General features: G+C 35.6%; 1 protein-coding gene across 2 annotated transcripts in view; it reads left to right on the top strand.

The window, feature by feature from the left end:
- Positions 1 to 23,104, top strand: part of rgs18 (regulator of G protein signaling 18) — a 24,053-nt gene extending 949 nt beyond the window's left edge. The window contains exons 1-6 of one of the 2 annotated variants that reach the window (NM_001077307.1): positions 10,075 to 10,409; positions 10,566 to 10,657; positions 13,749 to 13,847; positions 14,002 to 14,063; positions 17,983 to 18,149; positions 22,166 to 23,104. In NM_001077307.1, coding sequence (NP_001070775.1) covers positions 10,605 to 10,657; positions 13,749 to 13,847; positions 14,002 to 14,063; positions 17,983 to 18,149; positions 22,166 to 22,411 — 627 coding nt within the window. In that variant the 5' untranslated portion in view covers positions 10,075 to 10,409; positions 10,566 to 10,604 and the 3' untranslated portion in view covers positions 22,412 to 23,104. Of the gene's footprint in view, positions 1 to 10,074; positions 10,410 to 10,565; positions 10,658 to 13,748; positions 13,848 to 14,001; positions 14,064 to 17,982; positions 18,150 to 22,165 lie in introns of those variants that run through there. The other variant, XM_005163237.6, reaches the window with a different exon arrangement.

Genomic DNA, 23,104 nt, shown 5'->3' with positions numbered 1-23,104 from the left:
TTAGGATGTGTTCAAAATTACATCCATGTTTTCAAAGTGCACTGCGATGGTAGCACAATTGTAAACATGAAGATCGCTAAACCTGAACTGTAAAAATAGTTTGAAAGCCAATTACACCTAAGAAAGATGATCTTAATGCTTTTTTATTTTTAATAATTAACATAATTTAACAATTAGCTTTGAATGTTAAAATGTTATAAATGAATAGGGCATATGGGGATAACTGGGAAAAGAACACAGCCAGGAACTATGTTTCTAACTATAGCTCCAGAGATGTATTTGCTAGTGCTCAAGTTTGCGAATGTTCGTTAGAGTGACGGATTTGGAAAACGGCAAATCAACAAACTATGTTCCTAACAACGGAACTTGTCACCTTAGTTAGCTAGTTAACTAATGATGGTTTTCGGAAACGCATCCCAGGTCGGTTGTTTTCACCGACTAAAGATCTTTAGTCTTGTCCACTGCAGCCCAACACTCTGTTTTGTGTTGGTCTGCTGATAAGCCTGTCAGGCTTTATTCTGTGATAACAACCTCCTGGATATACTTTATCCGTTACATTATGAATACTTGAAAATTGTAATATATAAAGGTTACAGTAAAGTTTGCGAATGTTCGTTAGAGCTACGGATTTGGGAAATGACAAATCAACAAACTATGTTTGTAACGACGGAACTTGCAACCTTAGTTGACTAACTATGGTTTTGGGAAACGCACCCCAGAGCGAAAGATGGCAGTAATGCACCAAATAGTTTGTTGTCGACCACTAAAAACAGGAAGATGAAGAAATCATCATTCTCACCATCATATGGATTTGCTTTTTTTGGGTAGACATCGGCCTCACGGCTCCCTGAATGATGGTGCTGTCACTTATTGATGGCACCATGTGTAGGCACCAGCTAGTGTGGATGCTACCCCTGCTAAAAAATCCAGCTTAAAAAAGCCTAGGCTTGTTGGCTGGTTTTAGCTGGTCGACCAGGCTGGTTTTAGAGGGGTTTTTGCCACTTCCAGGCTGGTTTCCAGCCATTTCCAGCCTGGTCTTAGCTGGTCAGGCTGGAAAATGACCAGCTAAATCCAGCTAAAACCAGCTTGACCAGCCTGGTTTAAGCTGGACATAGCTGGTTTTGGCTGGGCTCCCAGCCTGGCAAGGCTGGTCAAGCTGGTTTTAGCTGGTCTTCTCCCAGCCTAACCAGCTAAGACCAGGCTGGAAATGGCTGGAAACCAGCCTGGAAGTGGCCAAAACCCCTTTAAAACCAGCCTGGTTGACCAGCTAAAACCAGTCAACCAGCCTAGACTGGTTTAAGCTGGATTTTTCAGCAGGGACAGTGTTACTTGGCTACAAAAATAGCTTCGCTACAGAAAAGCAATTTAATTTAGAATATAGCGACGCCACTGAGAAATATAGTTAAGCTAGTAGCGTCACTTCTTGTAGCAACGCTACTGCCCAGCACTGAATATTAATAGCTGATTTTATTTCTTCCTTAATATAAATGCTAACATAAAGCAAAATTCCATTCGGATTTCAGGTGGAAAAAGCTCAAATTTGAATGAATGCATCTGTTCACAGGAAGTGAATCGGAGTTTAGGAGTGGCTCTGGATTCAGTTTTGAATGACTCTCAATCAGAAAACCAACAAAACAACAAGCCTCTGCAGTCTGAATGCAAATCAGGTGTCAAAGGGCACTTGATGTTTTCGCCAGCGCTGTGGACAGGAAGTGTAGCTCTTCTCATCGGCACATTTCAGTTTCAATTTCTGTCTGTCTCGCATTTCCCTTTTAGTCAGGAGCTTATGAGAATCTGACAGCTGTAACAAATGAATCACGCTCGAGGAAAACTTTGATGCAAAAGACGAACAACATCCCGAGAGAATGGCTCGCAGCCCCAAACTAACAATTCATAATAAGAACACATATTTATCATGGTAATATTCATTGATAGATTGAAGTTGCTTGTGAAACGATCCCCAAATGTATGTTTTTTTATGCAAACAGCAAGGATAGATGTTCTCTGCACTGTTGAGAGACTTAACCGTGTAATCTTTTCACATTTGAAGGTGTCACTTGTCATTCACAGCTTAAATTTGTTTGTTTTTCACTCAGTTCTTGACAAAAACAAAGCTGTTTCATGGTAATGGACGCTTTTAGTGTGTGAAAGAGGAAGATTCACTCTGCAAGGGTGACATTTGACATGTCAGAAGAACATTTGCAATGTGTAGTAATTTTTATGTGATGACATTTTGAAAGTGATTGAATCACGGAAAAACTTTCAGATTTATCTTATTAATCGTGTATCAAAAATATTCATAAAACCTTAATATTGCTAATTATTGCTAAATAATATTGCTAATTTAGGTGCTGTTTGCATATTTTAAAAGAAATATACATTTTCTAGTACATTTCATTTGTATATTTGTGTGTGATTTGCTCATCCTCTAATGAGGGGTAGGTTTAGGGGTTGGGTTTTAGGGTAGCCTACAAATCATACGAATTAGCCACTTTTCTGACAATATGTAAATCAGCTACAATTCCTCGTACAATCGGGCTGGATATAAATGTGTTTTTCTTAGTTCAATTTGGTATTTAGACGAAATATATTACAGTTTGATTAATATAATGCTTTAAATGACACCTAATTTAATAAGTTTGTTATATAACTGTAAGTAACTATAACTAAATGACTTTAACATATTTTAAGTTGTCACACTGGCGAGGCAGTGGCGCAGTATGTAGTTAAATAAAACTTGAGAAATTAAGATGTTTACTTGCAGGATCTCTCAAATCTTTTTACAAGACCTGGAACCCTGTTTTAGACTATATCAAAGGCTTACCCTGTTCAGATGATATCAGTTTTAATACACAGTAATTAATTGGAAAGAGGAAACATTAACTCCTTATTGTCAACTTTTAATATTATTATTTTTTTTTACTCTTTTATTGTAAACTTGTTAATTTTTTTTATCATTTCTTTATTTTTTCTTTATTTTTATTGATTATTAAAAAGTATTTTGGGCGAGGCAGTAGCGCAGTAGGTAGTGCTGTTGCTTCACAGCAAGAAGGTCGCTGGGTCACTGGTTCGGAACCTGGCTCAGTTGGCGTATCTGTGTGGAGTTTGCATGTTCTCCCTGCCTTCGCGTGGGTTTCCTCCGGGTGCTCCGATTTCCCCCACAGTCCAAAGACATGCGGTACAGGTGAATTGGGTCGGCTAAATTGTCCGTAGTGTGTGTGTGAATGTGTGTGTGGATGTTTCCCAGAGATGGGTTGCGGCTGGAAGGGCATACGCTGCGTTAAAACTTGCTGGATAAGTTGGCGCTTCATTCCGCTGTGGCGACCCCGGATTAATAAAGGGACTATGCCGACAAGAAAATGAATGAATGAAAGATGTCACGCTTTGATATTACTTAATACTAATAGTTGGTTTGGTATCCTGCCCTGGGAGAGAACCCAGAGCTTGGCGATTAGGAGCTCGGAGGGCTCCTGCCTGCTCATTTAACATGAAAAAGGGGGGCTGAGATCAGGTAGGTCTAGAGAGCTCCCCCTTGTAAAGGAGGAAAAAATGGAGTGAATGGGAAGTAGGGTGAAAATGGGCATTTTATTGTAGGCTAGGATTAATCAGACTGGTTTATCGATTATGGCAACCATCAATCGTTTGCGCTACAGTGTTTGTCTGAGATAATTATTGTAATAAAATGTGTATATTCCATACAAAATATAAAGCTGATTGGTCAGCTCTTGTCATGTGACTCGTAGTGTGATGAGGGCATTCTGAAGATGTTTTCAACTGTGTATGCCTGGAAGGCACAAGCGTCGCGCCAATCCTACATTGGAAATAATGTGCTTTTACGCTAAAAAGATATGTGAACAGCCGCCCTATTATTTGTGAACTCCAACAGTTAATCTTGTTCTTGCATGCTGGATTCACCTGATTTGTTGACAAATGGGTTGCAGATTCATTCCTTGGCAGTGCATGGGTCTTTAACTGAGCCTTTTCCTCTTCGCAAACAAACTTTACAAAGACGTCTGTTTCTTACTTATTTTGCTGCTTGTGGGTGAAATTTTGGCGCTCAAATGACTTAAATGTAACCGAGAGAATACAGTCATTTTTCAAAATAAAATACTTTTCAAAATAAAAGATCGTTCAGACTCAGATAATAAATAAAATTTAAATAATTAATGATTTTTTTGTGCAGCCTGGTACCAATTGATCCACAGACTGGTACTGGTCTGTGACATGGGGGTTGAAGACCCCTGAGCTAAAGCACATTGTGTAGTCCGAATCCATTCTGTGAGTTGATGTCCACCCCTGTGTGTGTAATAAGCAACGTGTACATGCTTTTTGGCCTTTTTCTATAGCCACATATCACTAACGCACTCTTTAAATAACTTAAAATAGATTTGCATTTACCAATATAGTTATTTTAGCACCATTTAATTTAATATGTTGGTTATGAAAAAAATAAGACTCTACTTCTACTTCTCAGTTTCAATCGATATTTGATGTATAGCTTATATATAGTGTTTGAGTAAAACTGTATTTTTGTTTTGTTCAGCAAACTACTGATGAAATTTCTCCAAGATATATATACAGTTTTAGATTCAAATTAAAATGTTTTAACTACAGAAGAAATGGATACTTGAAGAAACGGCCACGTCTAATGATAATTTCTTTACAGAATAAAACATATATATATATATATATATATATATATATATATATATATATATATATATATATATATATATATATATATATATATATAAATATTTCACCCATGCCTAACAAATCCAGTAGGATTGAAATAAAAATCATAAGTGGACTATGAAGTATATGGCTGGCTTGGCCTGGAAGCAACCAAAGATTTCATAAACAATCACTATTATCAACAAGCGAGTAGTGTGGGATTCTGCAAATGTGTGAACGGTTCAAATGTGTGTATGCAAACTGACAGGTTTTTGCTAACAGCTGCCCAAAACCTTTAAACGATCCACTTGAGATTGTGCCCTCAAAAGGACACTCTGAGGATTGTGTGGTTTTTGTCTGTGCGCCACTTCGCCTGTTGATTAAATGAAGATGTCACCCTTGTCGCTGTCTGAGGACATTTCTATTCGCTCCTGTCATTTATTGTGCCCAAAAGGATTTGTCCATCATTATAATGGCTCTGCAGAGGCAACAGCCACAGTAGGTTTACAGAGTCTTTCTCTTGAGTTTCTTTGGTCCTTTAAATAACACTACTATAGTTTTACAGCTTATTCTGAAGTCTCCACAAAACCACTGCCGTTTACAGATCTCAATGACTGACGATTGATGGTAGTAACATTTATATACTGAATATCATATTTAAAGGGATAGTATGCTAAAAAAAAAAAACACTAAAGTGGTTCAACACACACTGTAAACTTAGAACTAAGTTTGGTGAATTGAATAATTAAAGTATAGTCTACAAAACCGGCGAGTTAAATAAACTTAAATATACAAGTTTTGGGAGACTCCATTACTCAATTGAATTGAGGAAATGAGTTTACTCAATTAATTTAATTCAGTCAACTTATTAGGGTTTTTTTAGTGCAAAGGAAGATATTCTGAAGATTGTTGAGGGGAAAAAAAATCATCAACTGACATCCATAGTAGGAACAAAAATACTATGGAAGTCAATAGCTGTTTTTTTCCCCCAACATTCTTCAGTGTTTCTTCCTTTGTGGAGAAATAGAAGAAAAAAAACTAGGACAAGTGAATGATGAGTAAATGATGACAATTTTCATTTTGGGGTGAACTATCCAGGAGCAATTAAGGAGCAATGTGGTATATGCCCAGCTAGTGTGTTTCCCATACTGATGAACTTCCATGCAGGGAAATGTTATTGTATTTTTTTTATTAAATTTTTTACGGTTATTTTACAGCATCGATGTTGTAGTGTAATTACAATACAATCAGTTAAATAGATTTTGGCATTCATTTAGTTGCTCAAGCGTAAAACAAGACTAAAAGACGTTTACTCGCACGCGCCCGTCAGAATTGGCAGGCTAGCACAGAAGCTCATTGAATATACTGGGGTAAAACAAATGCTCATATTTTAAAGACATGGCAGGGAAAAAATGTAATGTAATGCAGCGCTTCTCATACAATCTGAGACCCACTTTATATCAGATATCACTCAGCCAGTGGAGATCGCTGATTTCTACAGTAAACAGACCTTAAACATGCCGATTTTGCATTGTCATACAGTTCACCGGAAGCGCTTAAACCAGGTTACTGGCAAATTAAAAGTCCTATTAGCATGATTCGGCATATACCCTAAAATAAAATAAAAACAGATTCTTTGATTATTTGTGTACACTCAAAATACTATTTGTGCTGCTTGTTCAAACATCTCAATTGTTAAGATTTTTTGGGGACAACGTTTTTGTTTTAAAGGGGCAGAAGGTGATCTGCCAAAATGCTAATCGGTTAGCATATTAGCTTCGGACGGCAGGGGAGGGACTGTGTTTCAAAGCCACACCTCCTGAAATCGCGAACGTGCTCACCGCAACACGACATCAGACAACCCACTAGTTCATATCATTCGCCAGTTAGAAGTGTATGTAGTGGTTGGCCCGGCGGAATTACAGTAATTACTAAGGAATTACACTTATTACTAAGCCACACTTATATGCTATTTCAGAGCGAATATTCAGAGTAGCATGGTAAACAATACCTGGAGCGCCTCACAGGCTGTCATTGTTCAGAAATGACCCAATGTGAATATAAAAGCAACTGCCTAGCTTTTTTCGGCTAGGCAGAATAGCGCTATTTACTGATGATTTGTTGTAAACTAAATATAAATCTACATTACTGATGCTGTAAAAGGACCTTATGAAACTGAAAATAGTTGCATCAATCTTTCACCGGGGGATTTCAATGGCTGAACAACACTTCTGTGCATATAACAATAACCTATTTGTAACACAACATCTGCATCAGCTCAGCGTGAAGCTAAAATAGTTTTAAAACATTACCTGTCTAACAAAAACACTTCATCCATGGTGTCATCCTTCCTCCAGTGTGCAAAAGTAACTCCAAAATTGATTCAGGATTTTAAAAAGTTACAATTCAGCATTTGATTTTGCCACTCTTTAGGTACCATACTGTTATGCTAGGTAGGGAAAGGGTCCCAAAAAGTGGTACGTGCTACTGGTGACCAGGAAGAGGCAAAAAGTAGAACCACATGCAGATTGTAACATTTATTATATGTAGAAGAGAAACCAAAACAAACAAAGGCTGACATAAAAAATAACCAGATACACTACTTAGAAAACAATGAACAACAAACAGGAAGTGAAACAAAGGGGGTTAAATACATAAATATGTTAATGGAGTAATAAGGGGTGGAAACAATAATAAAAAAATCTATTATTAAAAAAACTGACAATTGACAGGACGTAACAAGCGAGAAAAAGGCAAAAGTACAACACAAACATGGGACCTAAATAATACAGTATGGATTGCTATGTTGCTGGTAGTTTTGACAGTAGAAACCATACCTTCCAACCCTCCCTTTTTCCCGGGATGCTCCTGTATTTTACAGTTCTATTCTGTTATTTCCGTCATCCCGTAAAGGTAGACTATTTCTCCTATATTTTTAGTCTTTTTCTGAAGGGTGGCTATAAACATTAAAGAGCCGAGCCTCCCTATATGCAACCCATTCCGCTGAACCACCAGGGGACATCCCTTGCTCTTAAATGTGAGTCTGTTCTGTGCTTTCATTTTATTTAGGCATGAAAACAGTTTGAAATAAATATAAAAATGGCGGGATTCCATTTCCTTTATATTACAGGTGTCATTGCCCCTTCTATGCAATCCTCATAACAGTCATATATAGCGGTGCGTGACTGTCAGCTGACGCACGCCATAGTGATAAATAGATGCTGTTTCTCAAACAGATTCTGTACACACGATTTGAAGTGGAGTGAAAGTCTGGGTTTTAAGCACACATATACATATAATTGATAATAATAACATCTAAAGATGTCGATCTTGGTGTTTTTTTTTTTTTTCAAACACAACTATTTTTGTTAGAAAAGCAATTGAATGCTTTCATTATGACATTAGAAGTGTGCATTTTTAAAGTGACACCTGTTGTTTAATTAAAGCAAACGAAACATACAAATAAATGAGATTCATTCTGTTTTTTAATCAAAATGTGTAAGTTATACAGTGAAGAAAAGATTCATGAGATTTGATAATTATTTTTCTTTATAACTGTTTGCTAGTTTATTTGCTGCTAATGTATACTATTTATTTTTTATTTTGTAAATAGTAATAATAAAACATATTACTGACTGTTTAACTTTACAATAAAACAGCTCCAGACTAATATATTTAGTATAAGGGGTGGGTTTAGAGAGAGAGGGGGGGGGGGTTTATCCCTTATTAAGGTGGTCATATTCCTTATTTTCACATCCTAAAGTTGACAGGTGTGATAGAAACAGAAATAAATGTGTATCATATGTTACTCTACTGAACAGTAATGTCGTGGTCGCACTAGAGTTTGAGCATGTGAAATTATGTCGTACGGTGCTGCGAAAAGGGGCGGGATTAAACAAAAAGATTAGACATTCAAAAAAGCAAGCGATTGGTCCAAATTTGAAATTTCTGTCTAGAGAGGTCATGTTTTTGATTGGTCTCATGCAGTCACATGATGTGGTTTCCCAGGCCAGGGTTCACCAAGCTTAAACTTTGCAATGCAATAAACTGCAAGACTTGTTGAACGAGCTTACGCTTACGATCTGTCGCATTCGCATGTGTATGAATAGAAGTCTATGAGGCGAAAAGTGCAGTGTGACCAAAGCTTAACGCTCAATGGAAAAGGTTTACTTTAGACCATTATAGGTTGTTGTTGTTTTTTACAACAATTAATCATTTGGTTTATGTTACATTCAATGCTATGTTAATAATAACTGCAGTGATCTTCAAAGTAATAATAAAATAAATAACTAAATAGCTAAATTCACCAACAAATTGCCTTAATGCACCTAGGATCCACATATTACATTCATTACAAACGATGCTTACGGTTTCGTGCTTATTTTGTGCTTATATCAATTGAGGTATACACTACCTGACAAAACTGTTGTTGTCTATCCAAGTTTTAGGAACAACAAATAATAACTTGACTTTTAGTTGATCATTTGGTATCAGAAGTGGCTTTTATGAAAAGTGAAGGCCTGTAGATTATGATTTATTTTACCAAAATAAAAAACATTTTCATAGGACAGTAAGGTCTGACTTTGCTTAAACGTAAGTCTTGTCACTAAACAGAAATAATGTACAGTATAGAATATAAAGTCATGGTGCAGTGGAAAAAGAATTAATATATCGCTCAAATAACTTATTAATAAATCTGGAATGGCAAACGTTTTTCCAGGACTCCCAGAGTTCATCAAGATTCTTTGGATTCATTTTCAATGCCTCCTCCTTCATACTCAACAATGTTCATGTCTGGTGACTGGGCTGGCCAATCCTGGAGCACCTTGGCCTTTGCTTTCAGGAGCTTTGATGTGGAGGCTGAAGTATGAGAAGGAGCGCTATCCTACTGAAGAATTTGCCCTCTCCTGTGGTTTGTAATTTTAATGTAATGGGCAGCACAAATGTCTTGATACCTCAGTCTGTTGATGTTGCCATCCACTCTACAGATCTCTAGCACACCCCCATACTGAGTGTGACCTTTATATTTTTCAAGATATTAGTATTCAGCTGAAAGTGCCTTTTTAAAGGCTTAACTAGGTTAATTGGGTTCACTAAGCAAGTCAGGGCAACTAGACAAATCTTTGTATAACTATATAAATGCTGCTTAAGGGGGCTAATACTATTGACCTTAAAATGCTTTTATTCTAGCTAAAATAAAACAATTAAGACTTTCTCCAGAAGAAATAAATATTATCGAAAATATTGTAAAAATTGTTTTCAACATAATTTGGGAAATATGTAAAAAAGAAAAAAAACAGGAGGCCTAATAATTTTGACTTCAAGTGTACATGATGGCATGTAATAGTTGTGTTTCATTTCGTAGGGGAGTATTTTTACCACTGCATCATTGTAGCTAAAGGAAAGGGTAGGTGTAAGGGTAGGCGATGGGTAAGTAGAATAGGGTTTGGACCCTCGCATAGTGGATTTTATTCGCATCCGGTGTGGGCTTGGTGGAACGCAGACCTTACAGGGTCTTCAATTCTCCCTTCAGAAACCTCACACTGACTACATAGTGACAACCTACCATCCTGCTGTCACTTAAAAAGAAGTCATTTACGCAAAAACTTGACCTGAAAATACCTTTAAAATATATATATAACATGCTGATGGGTATCCTAAAGCCGAAAAGAACAGGTTGAGAGATATTACAGTAAACGGCGGGTAGTTTCCCTGACAGGAAGTCATCTTGACAGGTATGGGAAATGACCTCCTAACACACTAAACATACAAATATGTGCTCGAGTATTGTTTTCGGGGTGGTTTACACTAGATTGAGTCCCTGCTGTGCTGATCAGCGAGTGTCAACTTGAGGGAAGAGCATGAAGATTTTTGTGTTTCTGTTTCCTCAGTTCAACTTCTCTGCCCCCAAGGAGGAAGCATATTTCAAAATGCGCAGCGAGGACGAGCAGCTCGCCTGCAGAATGAAAGAGACACACTTGAGGTACACTTTTATTTCATTTTTACTCATATTAAAGTATTGAAGGAGAGAGGTACCACCCGCTGGGGGTTTTCTTCAAGCAAATGCATTGAGATAGCATTTGGGTTATGTTTCTCTTTGTTATGTGTAACTTCCTTTATTTCTGGAGCTCATTTTGCTGTGACCAAAACAAGAAGGCTTTGTTTAATAAAATGTTGCCCTTTTAAGATGTTGAAAGCTAAACTTTTATTTTGCTTTAATAAAACAGGCAAGAAAAGAAATTGAAAATGTTCTGTAGATCAGTGTGAAAATGCACCTGCTGTTGTGTCTACTTCACATTATGCTTGTGTATCTTGTATTATCAACATATCCTCAGTTAAGATTCACTGTGGGAATATCTCAGTGCTGAACGACAGTTCTGTCCTAAACCTTACAGTGTAAAAAAGGCCTATTAATTAACCGTATTCCCTATTTGGCGGTTCAAAAGTGTTTTCTGTTTATTTATAGTTGTGAATTGCACTATGGTTGCTTGATTTCTGCTCTCTTGACTTTAGATGGTGAAAATTCAACTCTAAAGTTGAACAAAGTGACTTTTATTGACATTTTAGTAGTTTGAATTAATATAATGTAATAGAAATTTGATCATTCTGTCACATTACATTATTTCAAACTACTAAAATGTCAAGAAAAGTCACTTTGTTCAACTGTAGAGTTGAACTTTTAACATAGAGAGAAATATAGAAAAATAAGTCTGTAAAAGGACAGAATTTACAGGCAGTTTATTACAAGGTTTTTGTAGCATAATAAACAAGACCAACCTATACAATATATCACTTTAAACTATTAAAAATGTTAATAAGAGTTCAATATTTTCAAGGTTGAAAGTTTTTGGAAGAAAGACCAAGGTCCCTTAATGCAATTCAAAAGACGTGAATTACAAAATACGCAAAACCTCTAATTCACAGGTATGTTTAATAGTGTACTTTCTCAGATAGACTGAGAAACAGCAGTAAATCTATCAGAACTCAAAATGCATGCAGCACAGTGTGAGTAAAGTTTAACATTTCTCTCATAGGCATGGCAAAGAAGCATTTCAGCAAATAAATTGTTTATTTTGTACAACGTATCATTGACTTTTGTACTCTAAAAGCCATTAGCCAGCACTGTGGTAAAACTTCCCCTTACAGCAGCCATATGAAAGCACAAATGTTCTGTTTAGCAACTGCATGGTGGAAGTAAACATGCAATGTACAGTAATATCGCATGTGTGTACATTTGTGCACAATGCAATCTGATTCTTTGACCTCTATTCTTAATGATAGATAGATAGATAGATAGATAGATAGATAGATAGATAGATAGATAGATAGATAGATAGATAGATAGATAGATAGATAGATAGATAGATAGATAGATAGATAGATAGATAGATAGATAGATAGATCTATCAGATTCACTTCAGAGTGGCATTTCTTATTGATTTAAGCAAATTGCAAAGGCTTTGGTGCATGTGTGCCAACAGTAGGTACAATTGTCTGCCGTTTGGACAAAAACTAATTGCATATGGCTTGTTGATCACAACCGAATCAATTCTCATTTAAACTGTTAAACTCTTCACAACTTCTAACTATTTTTTTTATCGAGTAAGCCATCCCAACATTATCAAACATTTGTATGTGCACGTTTACACCATAAATATCTGAATATGACTTTGTTTTTAATGTCTGCTAAATTGGTAAATGACCTCTAGTTGCAATACAATTTGCATTATCTATTTAATAATCAACTTTGGTAGTATATATATATATATATATGGCATTTCTTATTGATTTAATATATATATATATATATATATATATATATATATATATATATATATATATATATAACTGTAACATTTCTCTTATAGGCATGGTATATAGGCAATGTACCATTGTGTCTTTTGTACTCTAAAAGCCTCTTGCTAGCACTGTGGTAAAAGTTCCCCTTATAGCAGCCATATGGAAGCACACATATTCAGTTTAGCAGCTTCATGGTGGAAGTAGACATGCTGCATGTGTGTACATTTGTGTACAATGCAATCTGATTCGTTGACCTCATTTCTTAATGATAGATAGATAGATAGATAGATAGATAGATAGATAGATAGATAGATAGATAGATAGATAGATAGATAGATAGATAGATAGATAGATAGATAGATAGATAGATAGATAGATAGATAGATGGATAGATAGATAATTTATTTGACTATTTATCCCTCTATATTTATGATTAAAATTGCATTATGAGATCTTAATCTTTCTTTCAACACCTTTTAACCTTGAAAAGCTGTCCAACTGTCCAACCCCAACATCTCCAATACTCCCCAATATCTTTAATCAAAGAAAAGGAATCAAACTACTTCCGTCATGTTTTTTACTTGGCGTGTGCTGTGAAACTCTATTAAACAACACTCTTCCAGCAGTCCCTATGCCATACTCGTGTTCAATAGCCCAATTTGTCACAGGGGCATGAATGCAGTTAAAAGTCGAAAAATTAAAGATGAAACACCCAAAATTACATGAAACTCTGCAGGAAACGTGGATAGCCTGGTGACACAACATTCAAAAAGCACTGCACGTAAACACCTATATTATTGTCTTATTCTGATTAAGGCAAATAACTAGATTACTTGATGTCAATGTAAACGTAGTCAGCAGAGTCTTCAAAGTAAGTGAAAGATCCAGAAGGGCATCCTGCTGAAGGTCACTTTTTTGGCAGATGCTCCTCGGTTTTACTTTCATTTACTGTCACTAATTTTAATAAGCACCCGGTCCATTTTATTTGTATATGTTTTACTCGAATCCATTAACTCTACAGGTGCCTGATAGTTAGCTGTAGATCGTTATTCTATATTCAATTTCTGTATTGCACTGTATTGCACTGTATCTGTATTGCACTGTAGTGAATGCATAAAAATCATAATTTATTTGAGTGCACCCTCAAAAAAATGTTAATAAGCAGATCTTATACAATTGGTTTTTACAGGATTGATTGATTGATTGATTGATTGATTGATTGATTGATTGATTGATTGATTGATTGATTGATTGATTGATTGACATTTTTGCAGAAGTAAAGATAAAAAAGGTCGACTCAGTCTTCTTCTGGCCAGGTCTGGATCCCACGAAAATGTCAGTCCCGATAAGAAGCCCCAAGCAAAAAGTAACCAGTAAGTCAGGTATTTTTTATTCAATCAACTCCAATATCAAAAAGTCACCATACAATGTTTCATATTGGACAATCAGAAGCATGAATCTGTCTCTATACTCACAAAGCGCTTCTCTAACAACAATAATAACCACTGATTAATGTGATTTTGACAGTATACCACCGGACGTGGCTATGAAATGGAGTGACTCATTTGAGGACTTGCTGAGTCACTCAGGTACGAGCTCTTCATTTTATCATTGCACTGCAGTTAATGCGTCTGAATGTTTTAAAGTTCCCCGTCATAACCACATCATGAAAACAAATATATTTGACAACAAGTCTTCTGAACGTTATGGTTTTTTCGTGATTGATTAAACAAACACGTTATTAATTTGTGCTGTCTGGAATGTCTATTATTGGTCCTTCAGTGGAACCTTGTAATGAGCTGGCGATTTATTAAAAGTAGTTTTGACTGTCAACACTGTAAATAAATGCTGGGTTGTGTTGAGACAACATGATGGAATCAAGTCATTAGTTTTACAAATTTAAGTGGATGGAACATAAAAAATTGAGTTGTGCCTCAAAAAAACTCAAGAGTTGTTTCAGCTCATTTTAAATAAGTAGCTTGAATTATACATAGGCTCATTCTGAAAACATAGCCCTATATACATTCCTGGAGATCGCAAATTATGTAGCCAGAAGCACGTACTGTATGGCTGCTTTTCGTCTTTAAAGCGAACGCTACAGGGTGGTATGAAACCGGTCCTTTACGCGATTACCAACTGATCGCTTACCTCTGTATGAACGACTTTCCCGCTGTTACCAGTTTGTCCAGTAGCTCGCCATGTATGTCAGTAGACTTTGAGATTTCGTGTTCGAGGGTTCAAGTCAGGTGAAGAACGGTTCCAGACAAAAACAGAAGCCAAAAAATAAAATAAACAAGTAAATAACAGGGTGAAAATTTTGTAAAACCTGAAAACGTGATAAAAATCAGACGAGGGCTTTTTTTCTGTATTGCTTTTTAATACTGTCGGTTGGGTTTAGGGAAGTGGGTGGACGGGTTAATTGGTGCCTTTGAAAACACTATTCGCTTGTTTAGTGTGACGTCACGCGAAGCGGCTTCCAGGTCCAAGCGCTCTATTCAACTGAATGGGGAGACTCATGAAATGGTAGTAAAAAACGTTTACAAAGCGATTTAATAATTTCGAAAATACTTCGAAACTCCAATGGCTAGAAAGTGATTACTTTTTTTATAAATTGAAAAAATTTTGGTATTTGTTATGCAGCAAACAAAGATATTGTTGTGTACACTATGACTTTATGCAAAATTAACTTTAATGTGTGATATGAATAAAAAGCGATCATAAACGAATAATTTCTCAACTCAAATGAATGGCGGTTTGGACCCGGAAACATACATACGTTACATACGTCACAAACACATCACCACTTAACAAGCACATTGGTTGGGTTTAAGCAAGGAGGATGGTGGGTCAGTCGATCAGTCAGTCAGGTGACAGCGGCCTCTGGTGGATTTATGCAAAAACAGTCGACACGAATAGCATTTGCGAGATAAATTTGAGATCTGAAAAAACATACACAGGGGCCTCTTATGAATTTGCGAAAACAAAAAATCTAAAAAAAAAAAAAACTTTCCTCCTAAAACATATTTGGGACTCTCGAGAAATGTATATAGTGGTACATTTTCAGAATGAGCCTGGGTTGCTTGAATTCCTAATTTTTTGAGTGAGTAAGTATGATTATTTCACAACCTCAACATTATTCTCGATCAATCGTTTCTACGGCAACACGATTTGTATTGCATTTTGAGCTGCTTCTGTCAATACACACTGCAAAAAAATGCACAATTCCTTCATGTTGTCCAAACACAAACTGAGTTAACTTAATCGTTTTTACAAATTTAAGTACATTCAATATAAAACAATTATGTCGTCCCCAAAATAACGAATAACGAATAACGAAAGAATTGTGTTGTTTGAACTCATTTTAACCCTTATGTACTGTTGGGGATGTTTACATCCACATATGGGGTGATTTTGTGTCCTAATATGACCAAAACTTTTTCTGTGTTTCAGCCATCAGAATGATTTTTGGTGACACGTCTTATGTTGACACATATTTTGAGAAAATGCCTTGAATTGTTTAAAGAACTCAACAATACACTCCGGGAAAATTTACTACACTTTTGTTATGTCCAGGATGAAAACATCCACTGAATGAAACTGCTGTACTAATGCATCAGATACATTTTTTTATTTGATTTTTTTTTTGCATAAATCTGTTAATCAACCTCATTCCTAATTAAAACTACTAAATGTTTTTAAAAATGACCGGATTTAACTCTTTAAATGCCAAATTCATAAATGATGTCACTGACTTGGTGAAAAACACACAATGACGTTTTTTCAACATAAAAGTAATTGTGAACTTGATTTTTTTTTATCAAAGTCCTGGAAATATATATATATATATATATATATATATATATATATATATATATATATATATATATATATATATATATATATATATATATATATATATATATATATATATATATTTTTTTTTTTTTTTTTTTTTTTTTATTAATTTGAACTTTTCCCCCCTTATTTTACTGTTAGTGACTGTTTTTGCCCCACTGACTTCCATTAAAACCACATTTTTTTATTGCAAAACCAAGACAGCATATAATCATCCATTTTTGATTGTTGGTGGTTTTCCTTTTGGAAAGAGGTCAAATTTGTAATTTTTTATTGTTGATCATCAGTTGGCACTTTAAACCCTTTAGATAGTCCTATGCAAAAAAGCTTAGTTTCTGTATTTTATATGGAGTATAACAGTAAATTAAAGTGTGTATGTGTGTCTGTGAGTGTAAGAGTTACCTTAACGCACTTACCTTGATGTGTCTGAGAAAATCATGAGGCATTTTTCAGCAATTTAATCCAGTGAATGTTTTCATCCGAATGTAACAAAAGGGTAGTAAAATTTAACAGCGGAAAAGGTTAAAAAGTAATTTGAACAAGCAGGAAAAGTCATTTTCTGAGTGCAAATGATAATACTTCACAACATTTCTAGTAATCTGAACTTATTTTAAAGGCAAAATTGTACCTAAAATGACAGAAAGAGAAATTTTGCAAGTGAAGAAGTGTCTGCATTTTATATTATAGTGTGCAAGTGAAAGTCATAACATTTTAAAGAATGTGGTGGACATTCTTTTCCATAAAAAGTGCAAAAAATAGTACTTCACAACATTTTTAATAAATCTAAGCCAATTTTAAAGACAAATTTGTATCTAAAATGACAGAAAGAGCTGCATTTTGCAAGTGAAGAAGTATTACTTTTTATCAAGGTTGTCTGCTTTTTATATAATATTGTAGAAGTTGAACAATTGTAGATTGAATTTTAATAAGAAAAGCTTCCATTTGTTTTGGAAATTTCTATAGTTAAAATCTACATTAATCATGGAATGGAATAATTTGGTTAGTCCATTTGATTCAATTAGTCCATTCAATATATTGCAAGCAAAAACATGTGTAACTTGAAAATTTCCACCAGAAACTAGTACACTGTAAAAAAAAATAAAAATCCGTAAATTAACAGTTTTCTGTATTTTGTAATTCATGTTTTTATTTTTCCTTTTATTTATGATTTCAATATGGGATCTTGATCTTTCTTCCAACAACTTTTGACCTTAAAAATGTGAAGTTTGTTAACATTTTTAATAGTTTAAAGTGGTATATTGTCTGAGTTTGTGTTGTATATTATGGTACAAAATCCTTTTCTCTGTAAATTATTTCTCTCTATATTATTTCTTATGTTATTATAAACTGCTAAAATGTCAATAAAAGTCACTTGTTCAACTCTAGAGTTGAATTTTCAACATCAAAAGTTGACAGAGCAGAGATCAAGCTCCCATAATACAATTCAAAATTGTAAATAAACACAAAATACGGAATACGGAAACTGTTATTTTTTTCACAGTGTAGGGCTAATTTTAAAACCCTTTAACCACATGGCTGCTATAGACTCCAATGCAAATAAAATAAGAAAAGCATCCCAATAATCTCTCAGTTTACTTCAATATGTGTAAATAATGGATTTAGCAATTGATGTTAAGTTGCCTCTCATTTCAGATGGTGTGGAAGTCTTTACACGGTTTTTGCGTACAGAGTTTAGTGAGGAAAACATTGAGTTCTGGTTAGCCTGCGAAGACTTCAAAACCACTGAGTCTTCAACCAAACTGCAGACTAAAGCCAAACAGATACACGCTATTTTCATCGATAAGGAAGCTCCCAAAGAGGTACGTACAACACATTTGCAGTTTTGAACTTTAAAGTCAGGCTTGATGCTGTATTTAATAAATAAAGATTGGCAGATGGATGGATGGATGAATGGATGAATGGATAGGAAAATGGATAGACATACAGACATATAGATGGATGGATGAATGTTGTATGTATGGATGTATGTATGTATGGATGGATGAATGGATTTATGGATGTATGTATGTATGTATGTATGTATGTATGTATGGATGGATGGATGGATGGATGGATGTATGGATGTATGGATGGATGGATTTATGGATGTATGTATGTATGGATGGATGGATGGATGGATTTATGGATGTATGGATGTATGTATGTATGGATGGATGGATGGATGGATGGATGGATGGATGGATGGATGGATGTATGTATGGATGGATGGATTTATGTATGTATGTATGTATGGATGGATGGATGGATGGATGGATTTATGTATGTATGTATGTATGTATGGATGGATGGATGGATGGATGGATGGATGGATGGATAGAGAGATAGACGGACGGACAGACAGACAGACAGATAGATTGGAGTGTGGATGGATGGATGGATGGATGGATGGATGGATGGATGGATGGATGGATGGATGGATGGATGGATGGATGGATGGACAGAGGGGGGATGCATGGATGGATGGATGGATCTTAATGCTTTAGGTGTACACGTGTAATTTATTTATTTTTTTTAGAATAATCTTAGACAGACAGACAGACAGACAGACAGACAGACAGACAGACAGACAGACAGACAGATAGATAGAACGATAGATAGATAGATAGATAGATAGATAGATAGATAGATAGATAGATAGATAGATAGATAGATAGATAGATAGATAGATAGATAGATAGATAGATTAACCTGCATTTGCATATTAACACATATTTGCATAATAATGTCCAACCGTGAGCTATTTTCAGAGTACTTACAGACATTTGTGTATTGAAAATTGAAAAGAAAAATCTGTACATTTTATGTAAAAAAAAATATTCACACAGATCGTGATCCTTTACTTGCTTGTGCCAATAGACTGACTCATTCACGTGATGTCATTGTTTCGACAAAATCGCATTAGGTAATTTAACTCTCACTTTCAAAAACTTGCTCTTTGAAAGTTTCAGTTTTCAGCCCTCTAAAATGCTTTTGTCAAGTAATCAAACACATAACCAACAGATTCATTCTTTATTTTATTTTTTTTTTAATTTCACTTATATGTATTTTTGGACAAGAAATACAACCAATACCCAGCAAACACTTTTAAGTTCTAAAAAACACCCCCTAATGTTTCCAGTAATTTATAAAAGGTTATTTTTGAATGTTCTTGGAATGTTTAAGAACGTTAAAGCCACGTTTTCAGACAGTGTATTAACATAAATATTTTGGTTATAATAATGCTATTCAAAAAATGTGTTATGTTTCAGTCTCACATTGTATTGAAGGCATAGAAAGTTTAGTAAGTTTACTGGCCATCAAGTGATTCCAAACCTTTTTGAGTTTCTTCCTTCTGTAGATATTTTGAAGAAAGCTGAAAACCTTTGACCATTGATTTCCAAAGTATGTGTTGTTTCCTTCCATGTACAAAATATTTCTTCAAAATATCTTCTTTTTGTGTTCAAAATAAGAAAGAAAAATGCCAGCAAGTTTGGAAGGAGTGTAGGGAGAATAAATGATGACACAATTATCATTTTTGGGTAAACAATCCCTTTAAATGTCTCTTAAAACCATATTATATCAATGTTTTACCAATGGTTTTCTAATAATGTCCTAATAACATAATTTTAATACCATTAGCTACGTGCTAGCATGTACACAACTGTTAATTAACATTCCAGAATGTTCTGACAATGTTCCCTTTTAGCTACATAAACAGACGCCACTTAGGAAAACACCCTTTTGTTAGTTGCAAACAATGCTACATTGCTAGCTACGTGTAGCGCTTTTGGGTAACCTCAGTGGGAGGGTGAGGGGGCCACATTAGACACAAACTAAGCTCTTTTAGCTGATGTCTGTGGTGGTGAAGCGCGGTGTGTTTGCACAGAGGCCATTGTGAGCCCCGGCCTCATGACTGGGGGCAGATCTATGAGCGTGTGGTTTTCCTGCGTTTGGCTGCAAACTCCCCCTCCGCCGCCCACGCAGCTGAGAAAATAGACACTGAAAAAAAAGCAGAAGTGAAAATCAAGCAGCAGGACCACTTGCTCTGCTTTGAACAAACTGAGAGCCAATAATGGAAAGTAGCCTTGCTGAAAGCTCACTCAGTTCTTGTAAAGAGTAACCATTATGTATTATAATTTGTTACATTCGTAAATGTTGCACACTATATTGGGAACTGAGAGAATTTACTATTGTCAGAGTAAACAGTATCTCTGCAGAGGTGAAAAGGAGAGAAAAGCCTGAGACTACTAATGAAAAACTGCTTACATTTTGAATTTTTCACATTTGTTGTTGTTGATGAATGAAGTCCCTGCTGAAAAATCCAGCTTAAACCAGCTTAGGCTGGTTGGTTGGTTTTAGCTGGTTGACCAGGCTGGTTTTAGAGGGGTTTTGGCCATTTCCAGCCTGGTTTCCAGCCATTTCCAGCCTGGTCTTAGCTGGTCAGGTTGGAAAATGACCAGCTAAATCCACCTAAAACCAGCTTGACCAGCCTGGTTTAAGCTGGACATAGCTAGTTTTGGCTGGGCTCCCAGTCTGGCTAGGCTGGTCAAGCTGGTTTTAGCTGGTCATCTCCCAGCCTGACCAGCTAAGACCAAGCTGGAAATGGCTGGAAAACAGTCTGGAAATGGCCAAAACCCCTCTAAAACCAGCCTGGCTGACCAGCTAAAACCAGCCAACCAGCCTAGGCTGGTTTAAGCTGTTTTTTTCAGTAGGGGTATAAATGAAAAGTGTAACTTAAGAAGGTATTTCAGACTGTCTTTGGTTTGGCCAGTTCTATTGTATATTTACAAATTCATACTGTATATATGTCCTAACAACATGCAACACAGTGCCACGACATACAATAAAAGGTATCTTTTTAATGTGATGTGATGTTGTGGCAAAACAATAGTAAAAACTACAGGGTGGGCCATTTATATGGATGCACCTTAATAAAATGGGAATGGTTGGTGATATTAACGAGCTGTTTGTGGCACATTAGTATTTGTGAAGGAGCAAACTTTTCAAGATGGGTAGTGACCCTGGTGGCCAATTTGAAGTCGGCCATCTTGGATCCAACTTTTGTTTTTGTTTTTATAGGAAGAGGGTCAATTGACACATCATACTTATTGGGAATTTCACAAGAAAAACAATGGTGTGCTTGGTTTTAATGTAACTTTATTCTTTTATGAGTTATTTACAAGTATCTGACCACTTAGAAAATGTGTTCAATGTGCTACCCATTGTGTTGGTTTGTCAATGCAACCCTCTTCTCCCACACTTCACACACTGATAGCAACACCGCAGGAGAAATGCCAACACAGGCTTCCAGTATGAGTAGTTTCAGGTTCTGCACATCTTGTATCTTGTACCTTACTTAATATGTAAGGTAACATGCTGTGAAACAGCGACCTTCTTACGGTGAAGCGATCGTGCTACCTACAAAAAAGAGTTTCTCAAAGATTTAATTCAGAACTATTTAGTATGTGTTTTTGGCTTTGTTTATGTGACTTTTTTACACTAAAACATGCTAACCATGCATAATCTTTGTTTACTTTTTGTTAATACAAGCACATCCATCTTTCTTGAACATCATTGTAGCACAGTTTAAGATTACATGACAGTCTAGGGTACGTTATAGTGCAATTAAAAAATAAGCACAAACGTCACAGCATATCCAAACTTCCCAATAAAACTTTCTCAAGATGCTTAGAATTTATGAGATTTATGAGAAGCAGAAGAAAGCACAGATCAGTCGTATGGCGAAATCCTTGTCCCACAAAAAATGAACTTGCGACACTTTTTTTCTTGCGTAACACAGTGATGACAAACATTTTGCTCTTTTTTTTTCCTGCAGATCAACATCGACCATTCAACCAAAGCTGCCATTGAGAAGAACATTCTTCAGCCGACCAACTCCTGCTTCGACGCAGCGCAGCATAAAATCTATGGCTTGATGAAAAGAGACTGCTATCCCCGATTCCTCGCCTCCGACATCTACCTGACCCTAACAAAGAGATCAGGTCCACCTACTATGACCAGGAGAAGATCCCGTTCCTTCGTTTTCAATGAACGTCCTGAAGGCACAGCGGCCTGGTTGTAGATCTGTACTGTAATGCTAGTTTTTGTGTTGGTACAGTTGAAGTCAGACTCATTAGCCCTCCTGAATTTATATATGTATATATATATATATATATATATATATATATATATATATATATATATATATATACTGTATTCACACCAGACGCGGTACGCGTGGATAAATCTTACTATTCATGCGTAAATAGACGTGTTAAAATTTGAGTTTACTTGCTTCATTTGCACACCAAAATCTGATTTATTTTGACCTCAAAATGAGTTTTAACAAAATTAAGAACTGCTTTTTATTCTAGCCAAAATAAAACAAAATAAAAGACTTTCTCCAGAAGAAAAACTATTTAAGGAAATACTGTGAAAAATGTATTTCTCTGTTAAACATCATTTAGGAACTATTGGAAAAAGGAATAATAAATCACAGGAGGGCTAACAACTTTGACTTCAACTGTATATTGTCAGTAGCACTTGATCCCGTGACACCTCTTAGCTATTTATTAACATTAGTTCCCGTGTTGCTGGTTGTGTATTTAAATACTAATCATCCTGTCGTCGTTGTCAAATGCTCGATTTGTGCTTGAAGGTTTCCATGCCGAGGTTAATTTAATCTACTTGTTTAGAATGGCTAAACATTGTAAATAACTGTTTTTGTGACAAAAGCTCTGTGTAATAAACTGTACATAAATGTCTTTTAATTACA

This window comes from Danio rerio, chromosome 2 (genome assembly GCF_049306965.1).
Source record: "Danio rerio strain Tuebingen ecotype United States chromosome 2, GRCz12tu, whole genome shotgun sequence".
NCBI classification, from domain to species: Eukaryota; Metazoa; Chordata; class Actinopteri; order Cypriniformes; family Danionidae; genus Danio; species Danio rerio.
This window is presented reverse-complemented; position numbering and strand designations above follow the sequence as displayed.